The following is a 23,370-nucleotide window of genomic DNA, read 5'->3' as shown; positions in this document are numbered from 1 at the left end:
TCCATATCTAATATAACTTAATTGGATTTTTTTTTCAAGGAGAATTTTTAAGAAAAATGTCATGCATTTTATTACACTGACGAGGAAATGACCTTATCGCTGCAAAAAAATTCTTGCAGTGGCATCCCCATGCTGTCCTCCAAAGTAACTATCAAAACAAATAGAAAACATTTCTAAAACTACAGAAAAAAAATAGTCTGACATCTTTATTTCATCCTTTAATTTCCACTTCAACGTTAAAGTTCGTTAATCTCAGAGGGGAAAGGAGAATAACTCAAACATAATACGGCAATTGTATACAATACCTTTTACCAACGACGGGCGGCGCGACGTTCACCCTAGCTCCTCAATTCAAACCAAAAAAAATTAACTGACCAGTTTTTGATTGAAAACTCAATTAAAATAATATTTATATGTCCCATAGTATTTTTTACAAAAAAAATTGTATTGTGCAATATACTACACTATACCATAATATTTTCATATCTAATATAACTTCACTTGATTTTTTTTTCAAAAATTTTTACCAAAAATTTCATGCATTTTATTACACCAACGAGGAAACGACCTTGTCACTGCAAAAAAAATCTTCCAGTGACATCCCCATGCAATCCCCCAAAATAACTATCAAAACAAATGGAAAACATCTCTAAAACTACGAAGGTAATTGAATAAACAACATCGAAAAGTTCTTTAAAAAAATAATTTGACATCTTTATTTCATCCTTTAATTCCCACTTCAACGTTAAAGTCGGTTAATCTCGGAGGGGAAAGGAGAATAACTCAAACATAATGCGGCAATTGTATACAATACCCTCGACTGACGACGGGCGTTGTGACGTTCACGACGGTTCCGCAATTCAAAACGTATCGAGGAAAGGGAAGGCACAATGGAGGTAAAACAGGTGAAGCAAAAAAGTTATACTTTTCAGAAGGCGATAAATCATCTTGGAAATTCGCCGTAGCTGACAGGCTCGGTAGTTTTACGAGGCACTGCACGCAAAATGCAAATGCCCCCCACGAGTCACTGGTGGGTGGTGGGCTTGCACTGCAATTAATTAGCGTTTCGTGATGTAACCCTGGGGCTCATGGTGCATGGGTGCATTTTTTTCCTTTCTGTCCTACCCTCTTTACCCACCCCCCTGGCTAACTAAACAACCCCCACCCCTCCCCCATGTCCACCCCACCGATAAGCCAATGCCGTTCGACACGATCCCAGGGGACACGTAATGTACGACTACAAGTGATGGTAGAATAAATGATACGTTTTTTTCATACTTCCCAAATTAAAACAATGGCATTATATTTTACATAATATACAAATAATTTTTCGTCGTCTGGGACTTCTCCATTCCCCACTTTCAATGCTATTGTAAAGTTCGATTGACAATTCAAGAGTGAGAGGTAAATCGTGAGAAGTGGTTTTTCATCGATTTTACATCGGATTTGATTGTTTAGGAAATTGTTGTGGTACTGATTTTCTATGAGAATCGTTAGCTGCAAAAAATAGATCTCTACATTTCCTCATGAAACCAGGCATTTTCGATGTGAATGGATTCAGTAGCGAAGCGGTGAAACGGTTTGAGTCGATTTTGACTATTGGTCAGTTTTTAATAAATATCTCGGAATCTGAGGCGGATAGCACAATTTTTGTTATGACCTTTTTTGTAGAGCGCATTGAGACCTACATAAAATGTCATTACGAAAATTTCGTTATCTCCCTTAGATTCGGAGATATTCTTCGAAAACTCAGCTAACAGCTAAATCGCTTTACCGCTTCACCGGTGAATTGAAAAATATAACAGCAGATTTCACTCATTGCTGTTTAGTCTTTTTTGATTCTTCGTCAGGAATGAAGGGTGTACAACACACCCCAGGATTTTTTTTCCATTATTTTTGTGAACCACTTTCTCATTTATTGAAACGAAAATCTTTGGAGGCATATTATTTTCGGAAAAGCGACTTTGGAAAAATTCACCTAAATCCAACAGATGAAAGAGGGATCGCGCTTATTTCACATTTTATCGAATATAAAATGATCGTATTATCCAGTGATTCCAGAGGAAAATTTCGGGGGCTTTTCTAGAAAACTCTCAGCCATGCATTTTCGACAATTGAAATAGTATTTTATCCAACGATTTGGTAAATTATGTTTTTGACGAGCATGAGGTATACTGCTCGAACTAAAGACGAGGATTGTATTCCCACTCGTCAAACACATAATTTACCACGAGTTGGGGGACGGGGGGGTAATATGGGCACTTTCAACTTTAAAAAAAATATTGATAACTCACTGAATTATTAATGAAATGGGAAATTTTTTTCTAAACTTTTTTAAAAATAAAAACAATTTTTACCGTTTATAATGAGCATAGGTCATATTCCCGTAGTCTGTAAATTTTCAATTTACAAGCTGACGTGTGAGGAAATCTAATAGCAGATTTTACTCGTTGCTATTTAGTGGTTTTTAATTCTTCGTCACAAACGAAGAGTATTTAGCACACCCCAGGGCTTTTTTCCATAATTTTTTTCAACCACTTGTCATTATTTGAAATGAAACATTTTTAGATCAATATTATTTTTCGAACCTTCAACCACTCAGTCACATCTTTCTCTCGTCTTCAGTCCAATTTTCTGTTGAAAAATTGACTTTGGAAAAATTCTCCAAAAGCCAACAGATGACGAAGAATAATCGCTCTTTTTTCATATTTTATGAGACATGAGATGATCATATTATTGAGCGATTACGGAGGAAAATGTGGGGGCTGTTCCATGAGAATCTTCAGGTGTAAAATAAATCTCAACGTTTCTCACAAAACCACTCATTTTTTACGCAAATGAACGAAAATAACGGATTTAACTCTCAATCATTTAGTCATTTTTCGTTCTTCGTTACTCACATGGGGTGCGCAGCAGACCCCAAGCCTTTTTCCAATCATTTCACCAATTTCTCTACCTCCCTTAGATTCGGAGATATTCCTCGAAAATTCAGCAAAAAGCTAAGTCGATTTGAATCGTTTTACCGCTTCACGACTGAATTTTTCAAACCTTCACCCATTCACTCCCATCTTCTCCTAGTTTATAAAGTCTCCTTTTATATAAGAAAACGACATTAGAAAAATTCTCCAGAAATCGCCTGAATAACGAAGGGTCAATTAATCTCGCCCATATCACATTCTATCACCCCCGAAATTATCCTGACACCGAGTAATTGAAGACAGAATTGTCGAGAGAATTTTCAATCTAAAATTCTTCAGACAAAAAAGATCTCCCAGCATATTCTCCGGAAACCACTCGTTTCCAATATCCGTAAATGTACAATTGACAAAAATATAGAATTCAACTCATTACTGTTCCCCCTCCACTACAAATTATCGAAAAAATGTCAAGAGCTTTTTTATTCAAATCTTAATTAGCTACAAAAAAGATCTCTGACATTCTCCAATAAACAAAAATATTCTTCTCTCTTCAGACTCCACGGCCTCCCCACAGAAAGATCAGCATCACCTTTTGTATAAGTATTTACGAGAAATAATCATCGCGAATGTGTGAGTAGGCGAGGCTGGGGCAAAATGGACTCTTAACTTTTCTTTCAATGTTTATGCCCAAGAAACAATCTCATTAATTGAACTCAGCCTAGGCGCAAAACAAAAAGAAAGAATTGTATTTCACACAGGAACAAAAATTATCCTATTTTATAGAAAATTCAATGAGTCATTAATGTAAGATTTTAAAAGAAGTCAAAAGTACTCTTTTTGTTCCACTTGCCCCTATTCGTGTGGTCAATCGATTCGTTGTTCTCAAAAGTTAGTAACATTAGTATCACATTATCATTTTCGTATGAATCCAGACATGGGAGGTGGTCCCACAGGTCTATTGCTTATGGGTGCTGTAGGATCAACCCCCATTGCTGCATTTCCTCCCCCAGCATTTGGAAAACTGAACCCTTCAGCAGGCCCCGAAGGTCCGGGACTAGAAAAACTCGAATTATTAGGCGAAGGGCGTTCAATAGTCATAGTTTGCGGAGGCAATTGTGCATCAGCCTGTATTCCATTGGCGCCATATATCTCCTTCAGTATCAGTAGCATCGTATCCTCCGATTCCCTGAAGACAAATATAATTCCCCATTATTTAATGTTTCATAAATTCATACAATTCATTTAAGGATATCCAAGTATCTTTCACAGTGCCATACAAACTATATTTTACAGAATTATTATTTTTTAAACATTCGTTGTTGACAAATAAATAATTGAAATTGTTCAAACTTTCGGAAATCTTATTTTTTTTATTCTGAATATGAATAAATTTGTTACAATTCCGAACATATGATTTTTATAGAGGAAAATTGCTTGTTTATAAATTATTTACAGAAAATGCTCATAATTTTAAAAAATTGCAACTTTTTAATTATTTCATCAATATTTCTCCAACAGTAAACTTTCTTATTTTTTTTCAGACTTCAAAATTATTTTCTAATGGTTCAATGTCAAGACTCAATTTCAGACTTGCAAAAGTCAACTAATAAAATTATTGTAAAATGTCCGGAAGCCTAAGGTCGAATGGGGCACAAATAAAAGCTCTGATGTTAGACTAAAAAACTAGAAAAGCATTTAACTGGAGGAAAAATAGCCAAAGTACTTGGACATCCTAAAGCTAAAAAAACAGGGATTTACTTACCAGTAACCCACATGGCTAGTCATAGCGAAAATGTACTCGTTTATGTACTCAAACGGCGCCTCCTGGAGAACGTAATCGATACGTCTGCCCCCATTGAGTTGTCCAACTTTCAAATTAACCCCTCTCTCGTTCTCCCTGTCATCATCTTGTTCATTATCGATATTATGATTGTTACTAGTTGACTTTTGCATCTGCTCCTCAACAACTTTATCGATTTCTTGCTCAAGTGCGTGATTGTCCTGACGATGGAACATTGCCAGTTGGTAAACTGAATTCCAGGTGCTTCTGACTGAGTCTAAGAGCTTCTGCTTCAGATCAGCGCCCACTCTTGCCATTGTTTCCTTCAATTCTGTAATTCGAAAACCATAGGAACTACATTAGTTTGGGGCATCAAATAATCGACACAGGGAACGAAATTTCACGTACACTATCGGAAAAAATTGCAATTTCATTTAAATTTCATGGACCTCAGATTTTTTAGTATAAAAAAGTCATGGGATGTCACATTTCACTAAAAATGCAATGGAATTCCAAACGAAAACATTCCATTTGATGTCTAGGAATTTCGGTGAAATAATTGAACTGGAATTTACAGTTTGTCTTCATTTTCACATGAACTTCTGAATTTTCAATTACTAATTTCCTTGAAAATTTAATGGAACCATCACAAAATTAAATTTTTCAACCCAAATTTTTTTGTAACAGTGTGAACAGATGCCGAACATTGATTAGTTCCTATTCTTCATCTTCTATCCCTCTGAATTCAATTCAAATTTCAGTGAAATTCAATGGAATTCCAACTTTTTCAGCAGCAGGAAGATAAGAATTCCCCAAAATACTTGAACTTTCATTCAAAACATCAATATTCAATACCAAATCACGCAAAACTTCCTCATCATTTATTATTATCATCATAATTGAACTGAAAGTTGCATTTTCCATTGCTTTTTAAATCAAATATTGGATTTCCAAACCCGAAATTCCTTGAAATTTCAGTGAAACTAATTGTCCAAAATCTCGCAAAAGTGTACCAGAAATTTCAGTAAAAAAAAATTCTCAACACAATACCTAAATGCATTCGTTTCCTTCCTTTATGATGAGGAATGAGCATCGGTCTGTACTTGCAAGCCTCAGGATTGATGAGTGCTTCCATCCTGTATGCAACTGGATCGAATGGATGAAAGATATTGAAGAAAGCAGGACAAGTGGGTAGTTTGAAGTTTTCACCGAGCTTATCGATACCACGTACAGTGACAAACATTCCAATTGGACTGCCAAGGGCGAAGAACGCCTTGGGGAAGAAATTGAGATGTGGATAGACGATGAATGGCTGGCCAGTGCCTGCAGCACCCATGACATAACTTATTTTTCTGCTCAGGCGACGTTTGAGTATCGATCTGGGCATGGGTTTCAGGGATGAATTGAGGGCATTATCTCTCTCCTCGTCAGAGTTCTCGTCCTCCTCGTTGATTGTTGCATCAGGATCGGGTTTGCTCTCGTCTGCTGGTGCCTTCTGATGGCAGAGCAGATCGAAGAGTATCAAACTACCCAGTGAGTGACCCCCCACACAAACATTCCCTGTGAAATCTGGATTTCTCTCTCGGAATAGTGCGTTCAGCCTGTTCATCTCATTACCAACAGTCTGCATTATTGTTTGACAAAAAACTGGGCTTGTGTAGAAGAGAACGTCCAGTAATGTGTCATTAGTGAAGTGTCGCAATTTCGGTATGCTCTCCAATGTTATGGCTTTTAATTTCTTATCGATCCCAGTGTCCTCAGAGTGCAATGTTGCGTGCCACGATATCGGCAGTACTTCAATCCTATTTACAATCCCATGAGTACTGGCTGTTCGATAGTGTGATTGGATGAGCTGCAGGGATATACTTCGAAACTCGTCAACTGTTTTAACAAAAGGCCAATTAATGATCTTCAGGGTAACTGAAACTGACATGGACTGGGAGTTTATTATTTCTATGGTTCTCACCGACTTCCTCGACACTTCGGAATTTCAGGTCACAGACGCTGCCAACCCCGTGGACGAGAAACAGGAGGTGATCTATTTTTTCGGGTTCACCTTCCTCGATGTGAAATTCATCTACTCCACGTTTTACTACTTTTGGACGACTCGAGGTACCCTGTAAATACGTATCGCTCTCTGAATCCTGGGTGAACAAGATTCATGACACAATTGTTCGTTAGAATTTTTTACGATGAAAGAAGATTAAAAAGAGGGAGGGGTTTCGAGGGGAATAATCATTGCAATGGAATGGGCTTTGAAAATTACATTTGTTGAGATTTTTTTTTAGGTTCAAATATAAATGAGACGGAAATTTCAGAAATTAGTGGACTTTTCAATTATAGGGGAAAATAAGACGGTCTCCTCTATTATTGAATTATAGAATAGGGGAGTGTTTTTAATTGACGTCTCCGGACCAAACACATTGTTAGAAACAAAAATATTCATAGGTAGTTGATTATTAATTTCTAGGAGAGGGACATTGAATTCGATTTAGGGATAAAAAATACGAATTTCCAAATTTCGCTGAAAATTTAATAGAATTTCAAATTTTTGAATACCATGAAGACGAGAATTCTCCAACTCACTTAAAGTTGCAATTAAAACCTGAATATTCAGTATTGAATTATGCTGAATTCTCAATTAATGGAAAATTCAAGAATAAATCTACATGAATTTTGCTAATTTCTATTAATTTTCATGGAACAATTCAACCGATATTTAGTCTCCATTGAATTGCTGGTAGAAACTATGATTCATTTAAATTGTCAATGACGAAATTCCTTGAAATTTTAAAGGAACTATAATCTGACCAAAAGTTCCGACAATTGGACCGAAAATTTTACCCAAAAATTCTCAATAGTATAAAATCCATCGATTCCTCTCCTAAATAAAAACCCCAAACCTATAATTCTCACACCATTGAATTACGATTCTTGGAATTTTTTAGATAGAAAATTTCAAGTTTCACCTTGAAATTAAAATAGTTTCAAGCAACAAAATACCAAAACTTCTCAACTTATTTTAATTTTCAATTATAAGGGAAAACACGACACTCTCCCCTATTATAAAATTCAAGAATTGGGGCAAAGTGTCTTTGATCAGCAACATCTCCTGAGCGAACAATACGATTTGGTTAAAACAGGTCTCATTTAAAAACTTGAAAGAACATTTTGATAATTTGAAAAATCTGCAGATCCTCACGCCTCGATTCACATGAATTTCCTCTCAACAATTGAACCGAAGTTTACAAATTCCCTGTCCCCTAAAATTCTTACTTTTCAACGTCTCAAAATCCTGAAATGCCTCGAAAGTATATTCAAAAATTTCAGAGACGTTCACCGAGTTTTTCTCCCAAAAATTTCCAGCAGAATGAAATTCATCTCTTCCAAACAAAAATCCCAAACCCCTAATCGCCCCCATTCAATAGCAATTCCCCCTCGAACCCCCAGACCATAAAAATAGAATACTTACAGCGCTGGTGCCCCACGACGCGACGAGCTCAGGTGAGCTAGCCTGCAGATAATGAATTTGTATGCTAGCACTGTGAAAAATAATGTACTCTCCATTATTGAGTTCCACCCTTCTATTCCAATGATCATTGTTGCAGGCCTGTTTGTACTCCTCCTCGAGTCTAGCAGCAGTGCTCTCCTCATAGGGTGTGTACCTGGATTCCCCCGGGCCCTTGTAAAACCACGAGGCCCTCCTGACCTCAGTTGGCTCCCCAGACCAGTAAACAGGTACTCTCTGACGCTTCAGTATTTCAACATCATAACGACCCCCATCAGTGGCAACTGTTGTCTCCGGTGTGATATCACTGGAATTATGTACCCCCTCTAAACTCAAACTATCATGCATTGAAAATGGACTCCACAGTACTTTATTCTCAATATTTTTACGATAAAACCAGTGATGATAAACTGGCCTGTACACCATTTTTTTATCACTACCAGCTGCCAAATTGTGAAGACTCGGTGGAATAGTATCGCTCTGCTGACAACGCCCAATCGATGGATTTATCGATGTTTGAATGGTATTAAGTGTTGCTGTACCCGTTGGTTCGGGCATTTCACTCGTTATTAAAGTTGCCCGAGGGGTAGACCAGTTGGCACTACCAGCCGTTGATGAAATGAATCCATCGCTAATTGCACTTTGCGTGTTAATTTCACACTGACGAGGTAAATTATGTACACTTGAATTTAATTCAAACTCAACAGGATTGTAAAACGATATCTGGGACAGTGGCTGCGCTGATTGGCTGGTCTTTACAGATGCCACATTTTTCGTATCGAAGAATGCACTTATGCTCGGCTCACTGTTAACGTGCGGAAAATTGCTCGTGAATAAGTGATTCCCCGGCTCGACTGCTGGATAATCAGCATTCAGGGGCTGCGATTGACTCTCAAGAGCAGTTTCTTGCTGAAAAATATCTCGTGGCGAGGATCTCTGCGAGAGATCTATCTCCGCCAGATCTTCAGTGATTGCCGATGCACTCCGTAAAGTATCATTAACAGGTACTTTTGGCGGATTTATCGGGGGAAACTGAGACAAATCGCTGAGTGATGGCTGCTGGGGCTGATAATTCGTGTCGAATGTCGAGGCTGATATGAAGTAATTCGCTGGGGTATTGTGGGGGGTCACGGGGTCTCTCAATGCACTACTTGTTGGAATTTCTTGGGGTCCAGATATCGCCGAGATTGATGGATTGCTAGGGGGTTGTGCCACCGCTGGGGGAAATACGAGATTCTCATCAACTCGGGGAGCTACCAATCCCGGGGTGAAGAATTCAGTGTGGCCCGGGGGAATCGGGAGATTTTGAATGCCCAGAGACGGTGGTGCCGAAGATTTTGCTGTGCTCGATGTTAAATCCGGGGGTGGGGCGTATTTAAGACGTCGCTGGTTACCAAGACGATACGATACCGAACCTGCAAGCCAAGTGTTATATGAAATTACCCAGCGGTTGGGTAAATTAAGTGAGGTATAAACGTGACAATTTAATTGACTTACCAACTGCTTGGGGTGGGCAGGCGAGGGCGGGGGGTGGGGGGAGGGCTGGTTGCTGTAGTGATGGTTCGNGACTTACCAACTGCTTGGGGTGGGCAGGCGAGGGCGGGGGGTGGGGGGAGGGCTGGTTGCTGTAGTGATGGTGGACGAGATTGATCGTTGAAATTCTCAAGTGGTGGAGGATGATGGTACTCCTGCGGTGGAAAGTTTGATGGGTTATTTAGAGACAGCCTGTCTTCTGTTGAATCGGTCGGGGCGGCACTGGGTGGTGGGGCCTGTTGTCCTGTTAGCGATGTGAGCGAGAGATTTGGAAGAGATGAGAGGATTGAGGTGAAGTAACTGGAACGGTGGTGGGAATCGGTGGGGGGAGACTTTGCGGCACGGGGGGGTAAGGGGATTTCGGTTATGGGGGGCGGAATATTTTGCTCGGCTAGCGGGGCCTGGAGAACCGCCGGTGTTGAGGTGGACTGCTCACCTTGAAGGAGATTATCTGAGACAGAAAACAGAGGGAGTTTAGAATTGGGGGGTTCGTTTTGACGGTTGGGGAATTTTCGGGGTTTTAGGAGGGGTTGATGGTTTAAGAAAGATTTGGAAATTATTATTATTATTATTATTATTATTATTATTATTATTATTATTATTATCATTATTAACGAACGGGCGCTTCGCGCCCGTCGCTAGATTCGTTTCTGCTAGGACAAACTGCCCAGTAGATACAACGTTTGTTCTTTAGCAATTGAGAAAAAAAATTGATGACAAAAAAATCGCCATTCAGGGGTTGAGAATCACAACAGTTACTGAAAATTCAAAGCAACAATTCACACTTCAGTATTTTTTGCGTAATTTCCTATCAAAAAGTAGCTCGTCCATCTACTGGGTAGCTTACCCTATATTACTTTATTTAATTTTTTGCGCCTTTTCCGTCTTCAAAATTAGATTACGTTAATTTCATTCATTCTTATTCTTGATATATATATTTTTGGCAGCTGTAAAACTGCACCTTTTACGGCCCCACCAACGAATAAACCCATCAAATATCTTTTCGAATAATGAAGGAGTGCCCATCAATTCGATTTCTATCCTTGTCTTTTAATAGAATGATGAATGTAATGAATAGCAAAAATCACGAATTAGAGACTGAAAATTTTTAAAAAGCGATAATCGGCTAGAAAATGGAAAAATTTGTTTTTCTTCATTTATATATTTTCAAGTTTTATGATCTCATTTTAACGAGACGAAATGAAAAAATGCAAAATAACGTGAGCTTGAAGAAATAAAAAAATTAATTTTATATTTATTAATTTAATGTCTCCGGAAAGTTTTAAAATCGATATATTTTTTCCAATAATTCCAGAATACTGATTCGATTTCTAACCTTGTCTTTTGACACTTGCACAGTTAGAAAATTACTCTTGAAATTTCCCGTAAAAAATCTTAAACTTAAAATTTTTTTTTCGATATTCAATGCAATTCCCATATCCAAATCCACGCGATAATAGAAATCATCAGGAGTTGTGAAAAACCAATAATTACTCGACATGAAAAACTAGATCCATTGAATTTTCAAGATCAATCATAAACCTTAAAAAATTCACAATTCTGAATTCAGAATTCAGATGCAGCTGTTACTTAAATTTCAAAAAATTCCTAACGCGATTCCTTCACTTCACAGAAGGTAATGGAATTCCATTTATTCGGGACTGGGAAATCGCTGGAGTTGAGGGAGTCGGCTCACCTCGGAGGTGACTATCTGAGTCAAAAAAGAGGACATTCGATAATTCTACCTTTATCATTCTAATGTTTGAGGACCATTCGTGATTTTAGTCATGCCTGACGTTTTCTCTATAATAAAAGCGTTAGTAATGAGCACATTCATGGGCCACGAGGCAAATGTTTGACAGGATACTCGCGAGGTGAGAGAGATAAAGAAGATATTATTTTAAAATACCCGGTACTCGTTTTACCAAGATTTACTTTACACACAGTGATGAGTCTATCCATACCCATGACACTGTGGTGTCAAGACGTCAATAATACGATGTTACAATTGTGCAATACGTCACTGTATTTGTAGCACTTTTTTCTCTTTTTTTTCTTCCTATACCGGAAACGCGGTGTTATAAATACAGGTGCCCTACCCAGGGTGTTAGTCAGTGTTGCTCAAAATTCTGGAGGAACGGGGTATTTTTCACTCGGTGAAATCATGCAGAGATTTTTTTTAATCATTGCTGTGTGCGTTATTTGCACCAGTGGTGATGGAACGAATGGAAGTGTGAGAGTGGTTAATAATGCATTGCAGTTCAAAGTGCCTAATGAGGCGAGAATCGATGATACCCAGTGGATTGTTATTAATCGTACGAGTCAGTCGAGAAATAAAATTTTCACTAAGAAGGATGAGTGTTCGAGGTCACATTTTTTATGCAATGAGAATAATTATATTTTTTTTGCGAATTGTTTATTGTCTGATTGGAAGTTATTTACGGGTGAATAATAATTTATGGGTTTTAAACAGATACTGCATTGAGGGGGAAGTCAACAATTCACAAGTGCGAAATCTGCGGAATAAAAAGATCAATTTTATTTGGCGCATCAGCCAGGCTGTTCCGGAGTTTAATAGTGAGTGGAGTATGAGTAATTTTAATTAAAAAGGAAGTGGTAAACCGTGGTTAGTGTCATTTTCCAGAGGTAAATGGACACTTGGAGAAATATTGATGATTCAGAATCAAATTCATCGATTGAGTTCAGTATGGATTGGTTATCCTTGTGGAATAAAATCGTCGCATTTAATGGGCAATTCAACGAGTTGTGAATATGAAAAAAAATGATAGAGAAACGTAGCGGATTTGGGGGGGGGGGATTCTAACGGTTTTTAGATGATTCTATTAACATATTACGCAGTTCCCTGCATTGTTTTTCAATAGAAAATAGAAATATTTCCTATTCTGTTTTTTCTATTCTATTCTATGTTTTTTAATAGAAAATCTGAAATAGTTAATAGAAATAAAGAAAAAGGTTGTGGTGCTTTTATAAAACTCATTTCATTGAGATATTTTCTGTAAAAATTCCTTTGGAAAAATGTTCAAAGTTTTTCTAGTGCGTTTTCTTTTCGATCACTAAAAAATTCAAGCGAAAAACTTCGGAAATTCCAAGATTTATCCACAAAAGTCATCTGGATTAGATACTTTCCATAAAGAAATCAAAATCTTTTTATTTTTCCTATTAAACATTTCTTAAGACAAGCAAAATTTCCAATACTCTTTCAGAAGACAGATTACCAGTGAACGATCAAGAACCTAAAGTCAAGGATTCAAATGGACTCCAAATATCGACAGAAAAATGTGAAATTCAGTTATCAATCGGCTGTAAAAGCCCCACGCTCGGAGTAGAAGAAGAAAACACGAAGGAATTGGTGAATATTTGTGAATTCAGTAGTCTATCGATAAAATAGTCAAATAGAGAAGAATGAGTTACGAAAGAAGTCATTGCAAAGATTCCGCTATTTCCCTTGAGGATGTTTAGTAATTTAGTAACCCCTTTAGCAAATATCTAATCTTCCTGGGGGATAGATTCGAAAATAGCGTGTTAGAAAATAGCCCGTGCACCTCGGGCGGGGAAAGAATGACTTCCCGTCCTTGTTCCCCAACATACTATTCTCTCAGCGTAATCCATGAATTAATTCATCAATCTCTCTATATAATCGAAAAATAAGGAGGTTTAAAAATTCAGGAGTACTCCCCCCCCCCCCCCACCCACCCAACCCCCTATATGGGGGGTACCCATATATAGGGGGGTAAAAGAAATTCGGATAATGGAATTAAAAAAAAAACCTACGGTCACACCCGCTCGGTCGGACAGGGAGGGGGGGGGGCGAGCGAAGCGAGCGGGGGGCGGGGCGAATCCCCCCCCGCGTTGGCGAGCGGAGCGAGCAGGGGGTGATGCCCCCTAGTAGTTAACTAAAAAAATATTTCCCATTCACCCTAGGAAATACTGAGGAGTTCCGCTATTTCCCTTGAGGATGTTTAGTAATTTAGTAACCCCTTTAGCAAATATCTAATCTTCCTGGGGGGATAGATTCGAAAATAGCGTGTTAGAAAATAGCCCGTGCACCTCGGGCGGGGAAAGAATGACTGCCCGTCCTTGTTCCCCAACATACTATTCTCTCAGCGTAATCCATGAATTATTTCATCAATCTCTCTATATAATCGAAAAATAAGGAGGTTTAAAAATTCAGGAGTACTCCCCCGCCGCCCCCCCTCCCCACCCACCCAACCCCCTATATGGGGGGTACCCATATATAGGGGGGTAAAAGAAATTCGGATAATGGAATTTAAAAAAAAACCTACGGTCACACCCGCTCGGTCGGACAGAGAGGGGGGCGAGCGAAGCGAGCGGGGGGCGGGGCGAAGCCCCCCCCCCGGGTTGGCGAGCGGAGTGAGCAGGGGGTGATGCCCCCTAGTAGTTAACTAAAAAACTATTTCCCATTCACCCTAGGAAATACTGAGGAATAGCCACCTCACAGACTTCACATCCAACAAATTCACCGTCAATCCCGACACAGATCAACTGCAATTAAGAATCGTGGGAAACGTCACGTGGATACTCCTCGAGATACCCACCGGTAAGTTAGCGCAATGCACCCAACATATTGAAGGCCACCTGCAACGTTCACGTCCACGTGGTTGCATGCCCCCAGTATACAGAACTGCGCGCACATTCGATGCAGCATCGACCGCTCAGAAATAAACCTTCAACGAAATCAACGACACATGCATAACCACATTTACAAGTAAAACATTCACCAGCCTATGCAGTACGATACATAAACGCTCACCCTGATACTCCCAAGTATCATCTAAAAACAACTATTTTCTAAATAAAAACCACTTGATCGCGTCACTGACGATTTAGAGATAGAGATACGAGAATTTTTGATACAAATGTTGGCTTCATGCACGTCACGACTCGCGTTTGCATTTTATCACAGAAAAAAAGAATACGCTATGAAAGGTTACATATGTCATGCATATAAACATGCAATAGCATCTCCTTTAGTTGTTGCATCAACTTCCACGAGAGAAGAATTGCATTCAATTTTTTCTTCTGATGAGTTTATGAAAATAAGTTTGAAATAAAATGAAATAAGATAACAATATTATTGACAGAAGAAAGGAGAAGAAGGCCAATGTGAATGTGAAACAAAGAACACTTTCGTAACATCAAAGAGAATAAATTGAAATTTTTCTTCTAATTTTCTCAAGAGCAATTGTTCATCAGAAAATCATTGATAAGCGGTGGATTTTGCTGTCATACGCACTTTTGTACATGAATTTAACGAAACACTGGAGATACTGCCCTAGAAAATAATGATAAATGAATGAAAAATAGGGAGAAACAGGGCTGAACCCCTTGGGCTGTCACTGGCGAGGGATGACAGGAATGGGGTGAATCTCGTCGCGAACAACCCTCCACCAGGTGGCTGGCTACTGAAGCTCAGAGGGAGGGAAAATTCAACGTACAGTCTCACTGTTTCACAAGTTCTTCGAGTGGAAAATCCAGAGCCACTTCCTGCACTTGAGGAGGATGATAATCTCGATGGAGGTAAGCAATACTCGAAAACTCTCTCTTGTTTAAATTCCCGGCACTCCCCACATGTGAGTCATCCCGTGAAAGTGTCCCGCACAGGTGAATTTTCCGTCATTTCTCACTGGAGATTTGGGGAAAACACAGGGATGACGTGGTTCCCAATGTCTAGCATAGCGTTACTTGGAAGTTAGAAAACAACGATTGGAAGTCAGATGCGCACTCGTCAGCCGACAACATTCCACTGACAATGAGAGGGAAACATTGGCTCACAGCCTGCTTCATTTTGCGAATGATTATGCAACTATCTCCGTGTTTCTCTATTTTTCTCTTCTCGATGTTGCTCTTTGACCGCAGTGTGTAAATGTAACGTCAATAATGACTGCGGGCAAAAACTATTCTTGAGACATTTTTATTTCCTCATGACGAACAGAGGAAACATGATGTTTGAATTAAAAATATTGGGGGAATGAGAGAAATTATTTCGACCGGTATATTCATATTCTTTCTGTTCCCTCATTTAGGGATCCGAAAAGTCGAAAGACAGTATATAGCATTCGACTTTCCGGGTAATTTATACCTTAAGGGGAGACTTTTAAAAGTCGCGGGCTATTGCAGTGAGATTTCTCATGGATTGAAGGTCCATTATTATGTCTAAAAACAAATAATTAGCGCAACAAAATCAATTCTTTACTGTTCGTTTGCCCAGCAGGCGTTAAAAAAAGGTTTTTGTTTCAAAATTTTTGACAAAATGTGTACAATAACAATTATGAATTAGTTTTTTGAAATTCGTCTCCCACACAGCCAATTTCTTTTTTTTGTAATATAAAAAATGGCACGATTCATGTAAAATAAGCAGAAAAATTATCCTTAAAATATTTGAAATATATTCTCGATTCTTTCAGAAACATTTTTCGGGCTATTTTACATGAATGGTGAAATTTTTTATTTTAAAAATTAAGAAATTAGCTGTGTAGGAGTTGAATTTCAAAAAACCAATTCCAATAAACACTCCGTTTTTGTGCACTGATTATTGGTTTTTAGGCATATATAATCAATCTACATTATAAGTGAGATTGAATTCCATCTATTAGGAAAAGAATTATGAAATTTTAAGTTTCCATCGAATGTTGAAAAGAGTTCACAGATTTTAAGGGGAAATGAATGGAATCTTCAAAACTAATCTGAATTTCGAATTGAACATGAAAATTCAATATTAAATTAACTCCAATTTCTTTCATTTTTCGTCATTTACACTGAATGATTCAGTAGTGAAGCGGTAAACCGAGTTAAGTCGATTTTGACTTTTGATCAGTTTTTGATGAATATCTCAGAACCTAAGAGAGATAGCAAAATTTTTCTCATGACCTTTTTTGTAGAACCGATTAAGAGCTATAAAAAGGTCACGACAAAAATTTTTCTATCTCTTTTAGATTCCGAGATATTCGTCAAAAACTGGCCAATAGTTAAAATCGACTTAACCCGGTTTACCGCTTCGCTACTAAATTAAACTCTAATTTACACTTTCGACTGATTTTCTCATTAAAGTGTGATTTTCCATTGAGACAATTTACCTAAAAATTCAGTGCAAATGTAAGTTTTTTAAACAATTTTCAATATTTATACCGGAATTATGTTAGAAAGACGACCTGCTCTGCTGCGGAAATTGATGAGATATTGAAAAAATCAATTCTATTCCTCGACCAACAGGAATTATTCTTTTCTGAAATGAGAAGAATATTCTCAATTCAAGTGAATTGTGTCAACCCAGAATTTCCTAAATGGAGTTTCAATAGTTATTTTTTCGCAGATATAGAGACCGACGGAATCGTGATTTTTCTCGACGACCCTGAAACCCCCGAGTCCCGGCAAGCACCATTGAAATTTCCGAGAGAATCTTCCGATCCCGAGGAGAATAAAAATTACCCCAGGACTGTTGTTTTTCGAGAGCCACTCGACGAGTTATCAAAGTTTCAAATTGAGGAGAATGCAGACGCTGAGCTTCGAGACTTGTCACGAGCGAGTGATTTAATAACAAGGGGAAAGAATGTGCCAGTGGATGTGGCCCCAGAAACGACACTCCTTGTCCGACCGGGAACTTTGCACACTGTTATTTTTACAGTGACTAATAATCAGCCTTTCGTTATCATGCACGAGTTCCAGGCTAGGAGCACTCAATTCCAAATTAGGGGGATTGAACCTCGAATGTTAGTACATTTCATCACTAGTATTCATTCAGTAGTAAACGAAACAGAAGAATTTTTGTCTTGAATGAAAAAATTCGACTGTGAAAAGAAGTATTCGAAAATTATGTTCAATAGTTCCAAACGTATTGGACAAATAAATTTTTAAATACTGTTTTTCGTTTGCACCTTCAAACGATTGGAACAAAATGTTTTGTTTTTTCAATGAATCAAGGATTGGGCAAACTGTTTTTTTTTCAATTTAGACTGAAAATTTGCGTTTTCTCGCTTGCGATTCCTACTATTGGTTAGTTTTCAAAGAATATCGCGGAATGTACGGTAGATAGAAATTTTTTTGTTATAATCTTTTCTGTAGAACGAATTGACAGCTATAAGAAAGGTTATTACGAAAATTTCGGTATCCCCCTTAGATTCGGAGATATTGCGCGAAAACTCAGCTAACAGCTATACTGTTGAAAATTTTGGTCTGAATTTTTCATGTTAAATTCCGGAAATTTTTATTGTGTCCAAGTGTCATTAAAATTTCAGGAAATCTTGTCATTGAAAAATCAAATATTCCGTCGATTTTCTGTTCAAACTATCTAAAAATCAATAAAATACTTCTTTTTCGAGTTCAATTATTCTATGAAAAATTAGAATAATCGGGAAAATTCAGGGAAAAATTGAAAATTCATGTAATTTTGTTCCTGAATATTCCTGTTCCACTGAAAATTCAATTAAGTAGTGAAACTTCCCTTTCACTCCCACTGAAAACTCATGAATTTCCTTGAATTCTACCTAAAACTAGAAATTTCATAACCGTTTTTCCCATAAATTCGATGCAATGCCATTCTTATGAAAATTACTATCATATTTTCCATGAAATTTCCAAGAATTTCTAACAATGTAAGTCGATTTGAATCATTTTGCCGTCTCGCTACTGAAATTGCAATAATATTTCAAATTTAAGAACACTATTCTTAATTTAAGTAACAATTTGGACGACGAGTAACCTCGTCAGTAAAAAACCTAATTGGGAACATTCGCGTCGATTGATTGATTGAAAAAAAATTTTCATTTTCCAACAGCTGGTGGATTCAGCCCGGCGAAACAATTAAAGTAGGCGTACACATTGAGGTGCCAAGGATAGAAGAAAGTGTGGTCAATACTGTAACTCTTCACGTAGACCGAAGCCAAAATCTGGAAGCTGTTGAAAAATCCGCCTACACGTATCTCCAGAGTCCATTGAACGCGGTGAGTAAATGGGAAATTTTATCAATACCGAGAAAACTAGTGATAAGAAATTCACAGTCTACAATTCGTCCCCATTCGTCATCTCTAGATATCGGACAGCGCAAAACCAACAATTGATTACGAGTTCAACAATAATTGCGCCGGAAGACTGCGCCAAGAGCGATGCGAAAATAGCTTTTGGACTGTCGACATTACCGTGACTGACGATAATTCAGGTAAATAGTGGTTAATCCTCTGGCAGTGCCTAATCGCACGCTCCACGGTATATTCTCCCTCACATCTTGTCTGACGTCTCTGCTATGAACTCTGGTTTTCAACTCTGCTTTTCAATCGAATTGTTGTTGAGAAAACGTTCCCATAAAATGTAAAAAACTATTTATTTCATCATTTATTTGCATTTAGTCAACTATTTGTCAACTATTTATTTCATTTTTTGTTTGCGTTAATCTAGACTGATATTCGTATTCAACGAATTAATATTTTCTAGAAATTATTTACTAGTCTACTAGCATATCACTTATCAATTGATTCGATGTGTCTAGTGTATTGTCTAGATTTAATTTGAGAAGTAAAAGTTGAGGGTCCCCGATCTCCCATATATCCACGGGAAAACGTCCCGTATATCCACGGTCAGAGTTATCGTGGAGCGTGTGAATAGACACTGCCTAATCCTCTTGAACATTTCTTTCGTCTAACACGATTATGCGATACTTCAGGGCTGAAGAGGGTGACATCGCAACCGAGTGGGGTTCATCCAAATCGAGAGTTCATTGCTGGCACTAGAAACGCAGTGCATTTCCTCTACACGTCCTCGTGTTGCTATACAACAGTGGAGGTTACAGCAACAGATGTTGTGGGCAACATTCATTCGCGCACGATAGACGTCACTGGTACAGATTTTTTTCTTACACCAATTGAAGAGGGTGGGAAAATGAACCGTTGTTGATTGTCGATAACACTAAATCGACAAACAATTGCGTACGATGAAAATTAATGAAAAATAAAATTGCAGGCGGCTGTATCTTCGATACAGCTGTAATTGGACGTGATGAATACGTCCATGGTCTTTCGATCTTTCTCGAATTTCCTAGAAACTTCTTGAATTTTTTCGAAATTTCAAGAAACTTCTCGAATTACCTCGAAATGTCTAGAATTTTCTAGACTTCCGACAGATGGCGCTGCACATAAGGACCGTTTCCCAAAATGCCCCCCATATTGAAACCATAAACGTATCCACGACAAAATCTAGCGCATCTGGTAGAAAATTTCATTGAACTTGAATGCAATATTCAGCAGAAATTATTTTTCATCACTCGTGCGTAAAGTGGGATTTTGTCCCGAGATTGAAAATTTTTATTGCAAAAGTAGATCTAGTCTTTTCAACAAAATTTTATTGTCTGTGCAGCAATAGATTTTGATGCCGTTTATTCCGTTGCAGATTGTTTCAGTAATTTCCCGCCTTAATATTTCTAGAAAAAAAAATGCGCACTGTTGAATTTTTCTGGAAAATATTTTCTATAAATAATTTTTATTTGAAAAAATGAACGCAAAAGATGTAGAATTTTTCAAAAGAATGGACGGAAAACTAAAAGAAATTTCAATACATAGAAGTCTAGTAGGAATTCAATAGAATTTTATGTCAGAGGCGCTAGGTTTATTCGTGAATTTTTTCCTCTTTCATGTAAAATTTAAAATAAGAGAAAGTGCAGCAACATGAACACTTCCAAATTCCAAAAAACAGCTCAGTGGTGTCCACTTTGGCCTATGTCCCTCCTTTCAACTTACAAATTCATGAAATTCTATTCATGTTTTTTTCTTTCAGCCTGGGACAACTTGTCGACGGGTGAAATTGTAGCTATCGTAATTGGTAGCTTATTTCTACTCTTCATCATCGTACTTCTCATTTTGCTATGTATCTACTGTGCGCGTAAACGCAAGAGCGCCGACATTTCTTATTCCCAAAGATATGGATCGAGAGGGGGGCCCGGTAGTAGAGCGGAAGGGACTAATTTTTAAATTAATCCAGCATTCAGATTGACTTTCCTAGCACTAAAATCGTAAATTAATGGAAATTAATCAAATCTATTTCAATAATTCTCTCTAAAAAACAAATTGTCTATTTATATTATACATCTAAGCTTTTTTTTTTATACACAGCGGAGCAAGACAAAAAAGCAGAATTTTCTAGAAATATGAAGCGAAAATGTATTGGATTCTTCATTTACATGAAATAAAATAATTTATGGGCAAAAAGAATTGCATGTGGGATAGCAGGGAAATAGACCTTTGCACAATCAAATTTCACACAGACAAATGCCCAACATTTCACTCTAAATTCTTGTCTGAAACAAATTTGATTGGCAGAATTATATTTTTTCATCCATGCTCAATTGCTGAATTTGTTCCTGAGTTATCTACATGAAAAAACACCTAATATTATCTTCTTTGCCATGAAGTGTAAACTATGTTGGCCACCAAAAATTTCAATTTAAGGTGTTTTTAAGGATTCAAAAGTCTAACAATAATATTCGCATTTTTTTTTCTAATACGAACGAATTTGCATGACTTAAAAATGCTTGAAACCCCCTAAACTCCTCTAAATCGAATCTTCAGCTTCGTCTCTTCGCTTTATTGTCACCATCTTCAGCATTTAAGGAGACTGTTTCGCCGCAACAATCAGATAAGATTAGATTAATGGAAATGATTGAATCTACCTGGATATTTACTTCTGTGATCATTCATTCATATCAGACATAAATTTTCTCAAAATACAACCGTTTTGCATTAGAGAGAGGCATTTTTCTAAATGAATACGAATGCCACTGGACCCCAGAAAACTGCAATTATGCTCTTTGCGAAGTGCAAACTAGCGGAATGTTAGTCAGCAGAAAATTCAATTTTGGGGGATTTTTCAGGATTCAAAAGTCAAACAATAATGTAAGCATTTTTTTTCTAACATGAACGAATTTGCATGACTTAAAAATGTTTGAAAACCACTAGTTTCGATTAAACTTAGATTGAACTCTGAATCTAATCTTCAGCTTTATCTCTTCGCTTTATTGTCACCATTTCGAGGATTTAAGGAGACTATTCCACCCCAAAAATCAGATAAGCTTAGATTAATGGAAATGATCGAATCTACCTAAATATTCACTCCTACGACCATTCATTGATAACAGACATATAAACTTTCTCAAACCACAACCGTTTTGCATTAGAGGTATATTTCAAATGAATACGAATCCTGCTGGAACCCTAACTCCATTCGGACAATTTCCTCAAGAGACATCAGTTTCAAAATTTCGTTCTGTTCCACTCTCTACCCATGTTCAAACGAAAGTTTAAATCGTATCAATGACCCCGCCCAACCTGAAATTCATTTCCCTCGAAAAAGTTCATCCTACCATGCAACTCATGACGAACCGGCTCACTGACAACAGCTGGAGTGACAGGCATCAGTAAATTGCTTCCTCCAAAATCATCGAACGAGAATCCTTGACCAGCAGTCAAGAGAGGATTTTTAATTTTTCGCGAGTGATCACCCATATTGTACGTGACAATGAGTCCAATATCCACAGCATTACGCGGCACAACAACCGAACTCACACGAACTCTCACTTGTTACGCGAGATGATTCATCGAATCCTATTCACGATTATTTTGACTCGTCAAAATTCCGGGAAAATCCTGAACCTGTCGAATCCTCCACGTAAGCACGTGAGGCGAATCGAACACACGGATGACCATATGTACAGGGCTCACCAGTGGAGCGTAGGATTTTTCGATACACAGTAAAAGATCGATATTGTGTATCGTATCGAATTATATGGTTTGATATCGATACGGCAATGTATTGCTGTAGCATTTATCGATACACAAAATATCGATATTTTCTATGCTTCTAGTGGGAAACATGTAAAAAAAACAGTTTTTTTTTCTTTTGGAAATAATGTATTTTGGCCATTCTTGATAATGTATTTTTGGCCATTCCACTGCCATGAGCATTCATCAGCGGCTTCTCAATTCTCAACGTAATCTGTTGCAACGTCCCAACGTTGAATTTCGTAGATGGCACTATTATCGGCCATTAAAAATCCGCGAGATTCATATTATAGTTCGGAAATGATTTTAAAAATAATATTTTTAAAATGTTGTAGGAAAGGGTGGGGTAAACCGGACTCTTTGGACTTTTTTAAAATTCTTTCAATTGAAGGCCCGAGTTTGTAGCAGAGATGTCAGACAAGATATGAATGTTTTCTTGGGCTCAAATGAAAGAGCGGCTGGAGAAATGGCGTGCTGATGCCTCTAAAGATGACAAATGTCTCTAAAGATGATGTCTGTTTTCAATTGAAAAGCAGAGTTGTGACAACATTGTCCAGTGGGGTCTAGGGGTCTTCCCTGGTTCAAATCCATCTTTAGAGGCCCTAGCACGCCATTTCTCGACCCGCTCTTTCATTTGAGCCCAAAAAAACATTCATATTTTGTCTGACATCTCTGTTACAAACTCTGGTCATCAACTCTGGTTTTCAGTTGAAATTGGAATTGTTAATTTACACAATAATAGGAGTGCATTGACGATTTTTTCTTGACTCGCAAAAATCTTCAAACAATTTGCTATCGATTGGTGATAAAATTTTTTGGAAATAATGGAAT

At 37.7% G+C, this 23,370-nt stretch overlaps 2 protein-coding genes across 3 annotated transcripts; one reads left to right on the top strand and one right to left on the bottom strand.

The window, feature by feature from the left end:
* Window positions 1–1,681: 1,681 nt before the first annotated feature.
* On the bottom strand, window positions 1,682–22,461 carry LOC107038688 (SEC23-interacting protein). 2 transcript variants are annotated; one of them, XM_015257918.1, is made up of 7 exons: window positions 22,122–22,461; window positions 9,780–10,190; window positions 8,171–9,621; window positions 6,665–6,842; window positions 5,749–6,579; window positions 4,681–5,029; window positions 1,682–4,104 (listed from the first exon to the last, which is right to left on the bottom strand). In XM_015257918.1, the coding sequence occupies exons 1-7, from the start codon at window positions 22,261–22,263 to the stop codon at window positions 3,831–3,833; spliced, it is 3,636 nt and encodes a 1,211-aa protein (XP_015113404.1). In that variant the 5' UTR covers window positions 22,264–22,461; the 3' UTR covers window positions 1,682–3,830. The 2 variants fall into 2 exon arrangements, with proteins under 2 accessions (XP_015113404.1, XP_015113405.1); XM_015257919.1 differs by lacking the exons at window positions 9,780–10,190; window positions 22,122–22,461 and adding an exon at window positions 9,704–9,762 and having other exon boundaries at window positions 6,665–6,815.
* LOC107038689 lies at window positions 11,869–20,951 on the top strand. The gene is made up of 10 exons (XM_015257922.1): window positions 11,869–12,106; window positions 12,213–12,316; window positions 12,964–13,109; window positions 14,192–14,318; window positions 15,086–15,298; window positions 17,091–17,487; window positions 18,552–18,717; window positions 18,806–18,932; window positions 19,434–19,607; window positions 20,540–20,951. Exons 1-10 carry the CDS (start codon window positions 11,904–11,906, stop codon window positions 20,731–20,733), a joined length of 1,851 nt encoding a protein of 616 aa, XP_015113408.1. The 5' UTR covers window positions 11,869–11,903; the 3' UTR covers window positions 20,734–20,951.
* Window positions 22,462–23,370: the final 909 nt, after the last annotated feature.

Source organism: Diachasma alloeum, unplaced genomic scaffold (assembly GCF_001412515.2).
Source record: "Diachasma alloeum isolate Michigan unplaced genomic scaffold, Dall2.0 Dall_scaffold_00286, whole genome shotgun sequence".
NCBI classification, from domain to species: domain Eukaryota; kingdom Metazoa; phylum Arthropoda; class Insecta; order Hymenoptera; family Braconidae; genus Diachasma; species Diachasma alloeum.
The sequence above is the reverse complement of the archived record's forward strand: the minus strand, read 5'-3'. Positions and strand labels throughout refer to the sequence as shown.

Bases quoted from the DNA above. Each gene is read 5' to 3' on its own strand.
- LOC107038689 (XM_015257922.1), top strand. From the start codon at position 11,904: ATGCAGAGATTTTTTTTAATCATTGCTGTGTGCGTTATTTGCACCAGT. The intron at 12,317-12,963 runs GTGAGTGGAGTA...ATACTCTTTCAG, and splicing joins GGCTGTTCCGGAGTTTAATA to AAGACAGATTACCAGTGAAC. The intron at 13,110-14,191 runs GTGAATATTTGT...CATTCACCCTAG, and splicing joins AAGAAAACACGAAGGAATTG to GAAATACTGAGGAATAGCCA.
- LOC107038688 (XM_015257918.1), bottom strand. From the start codon at position 22,263: ATGGGTGATCACTCGCGAAAAATTAAAAATCCTCTCTTGACTGCTGGT. The intron at 6,843-8,170 runs GTAAGTATTCTA...TTGTTCACCCAG, and splicing joins CGTCGTGGGGCACCAGCGCT to GATTCAGAGAGCGATACGTA. The intron at 5,030-5,748 runs GTATTGTGTTGA...TTCGAATTACAG, and splicing joins AAGGAAACGAATGCATTTAG to AATTGAAGGAAACAATGGCA.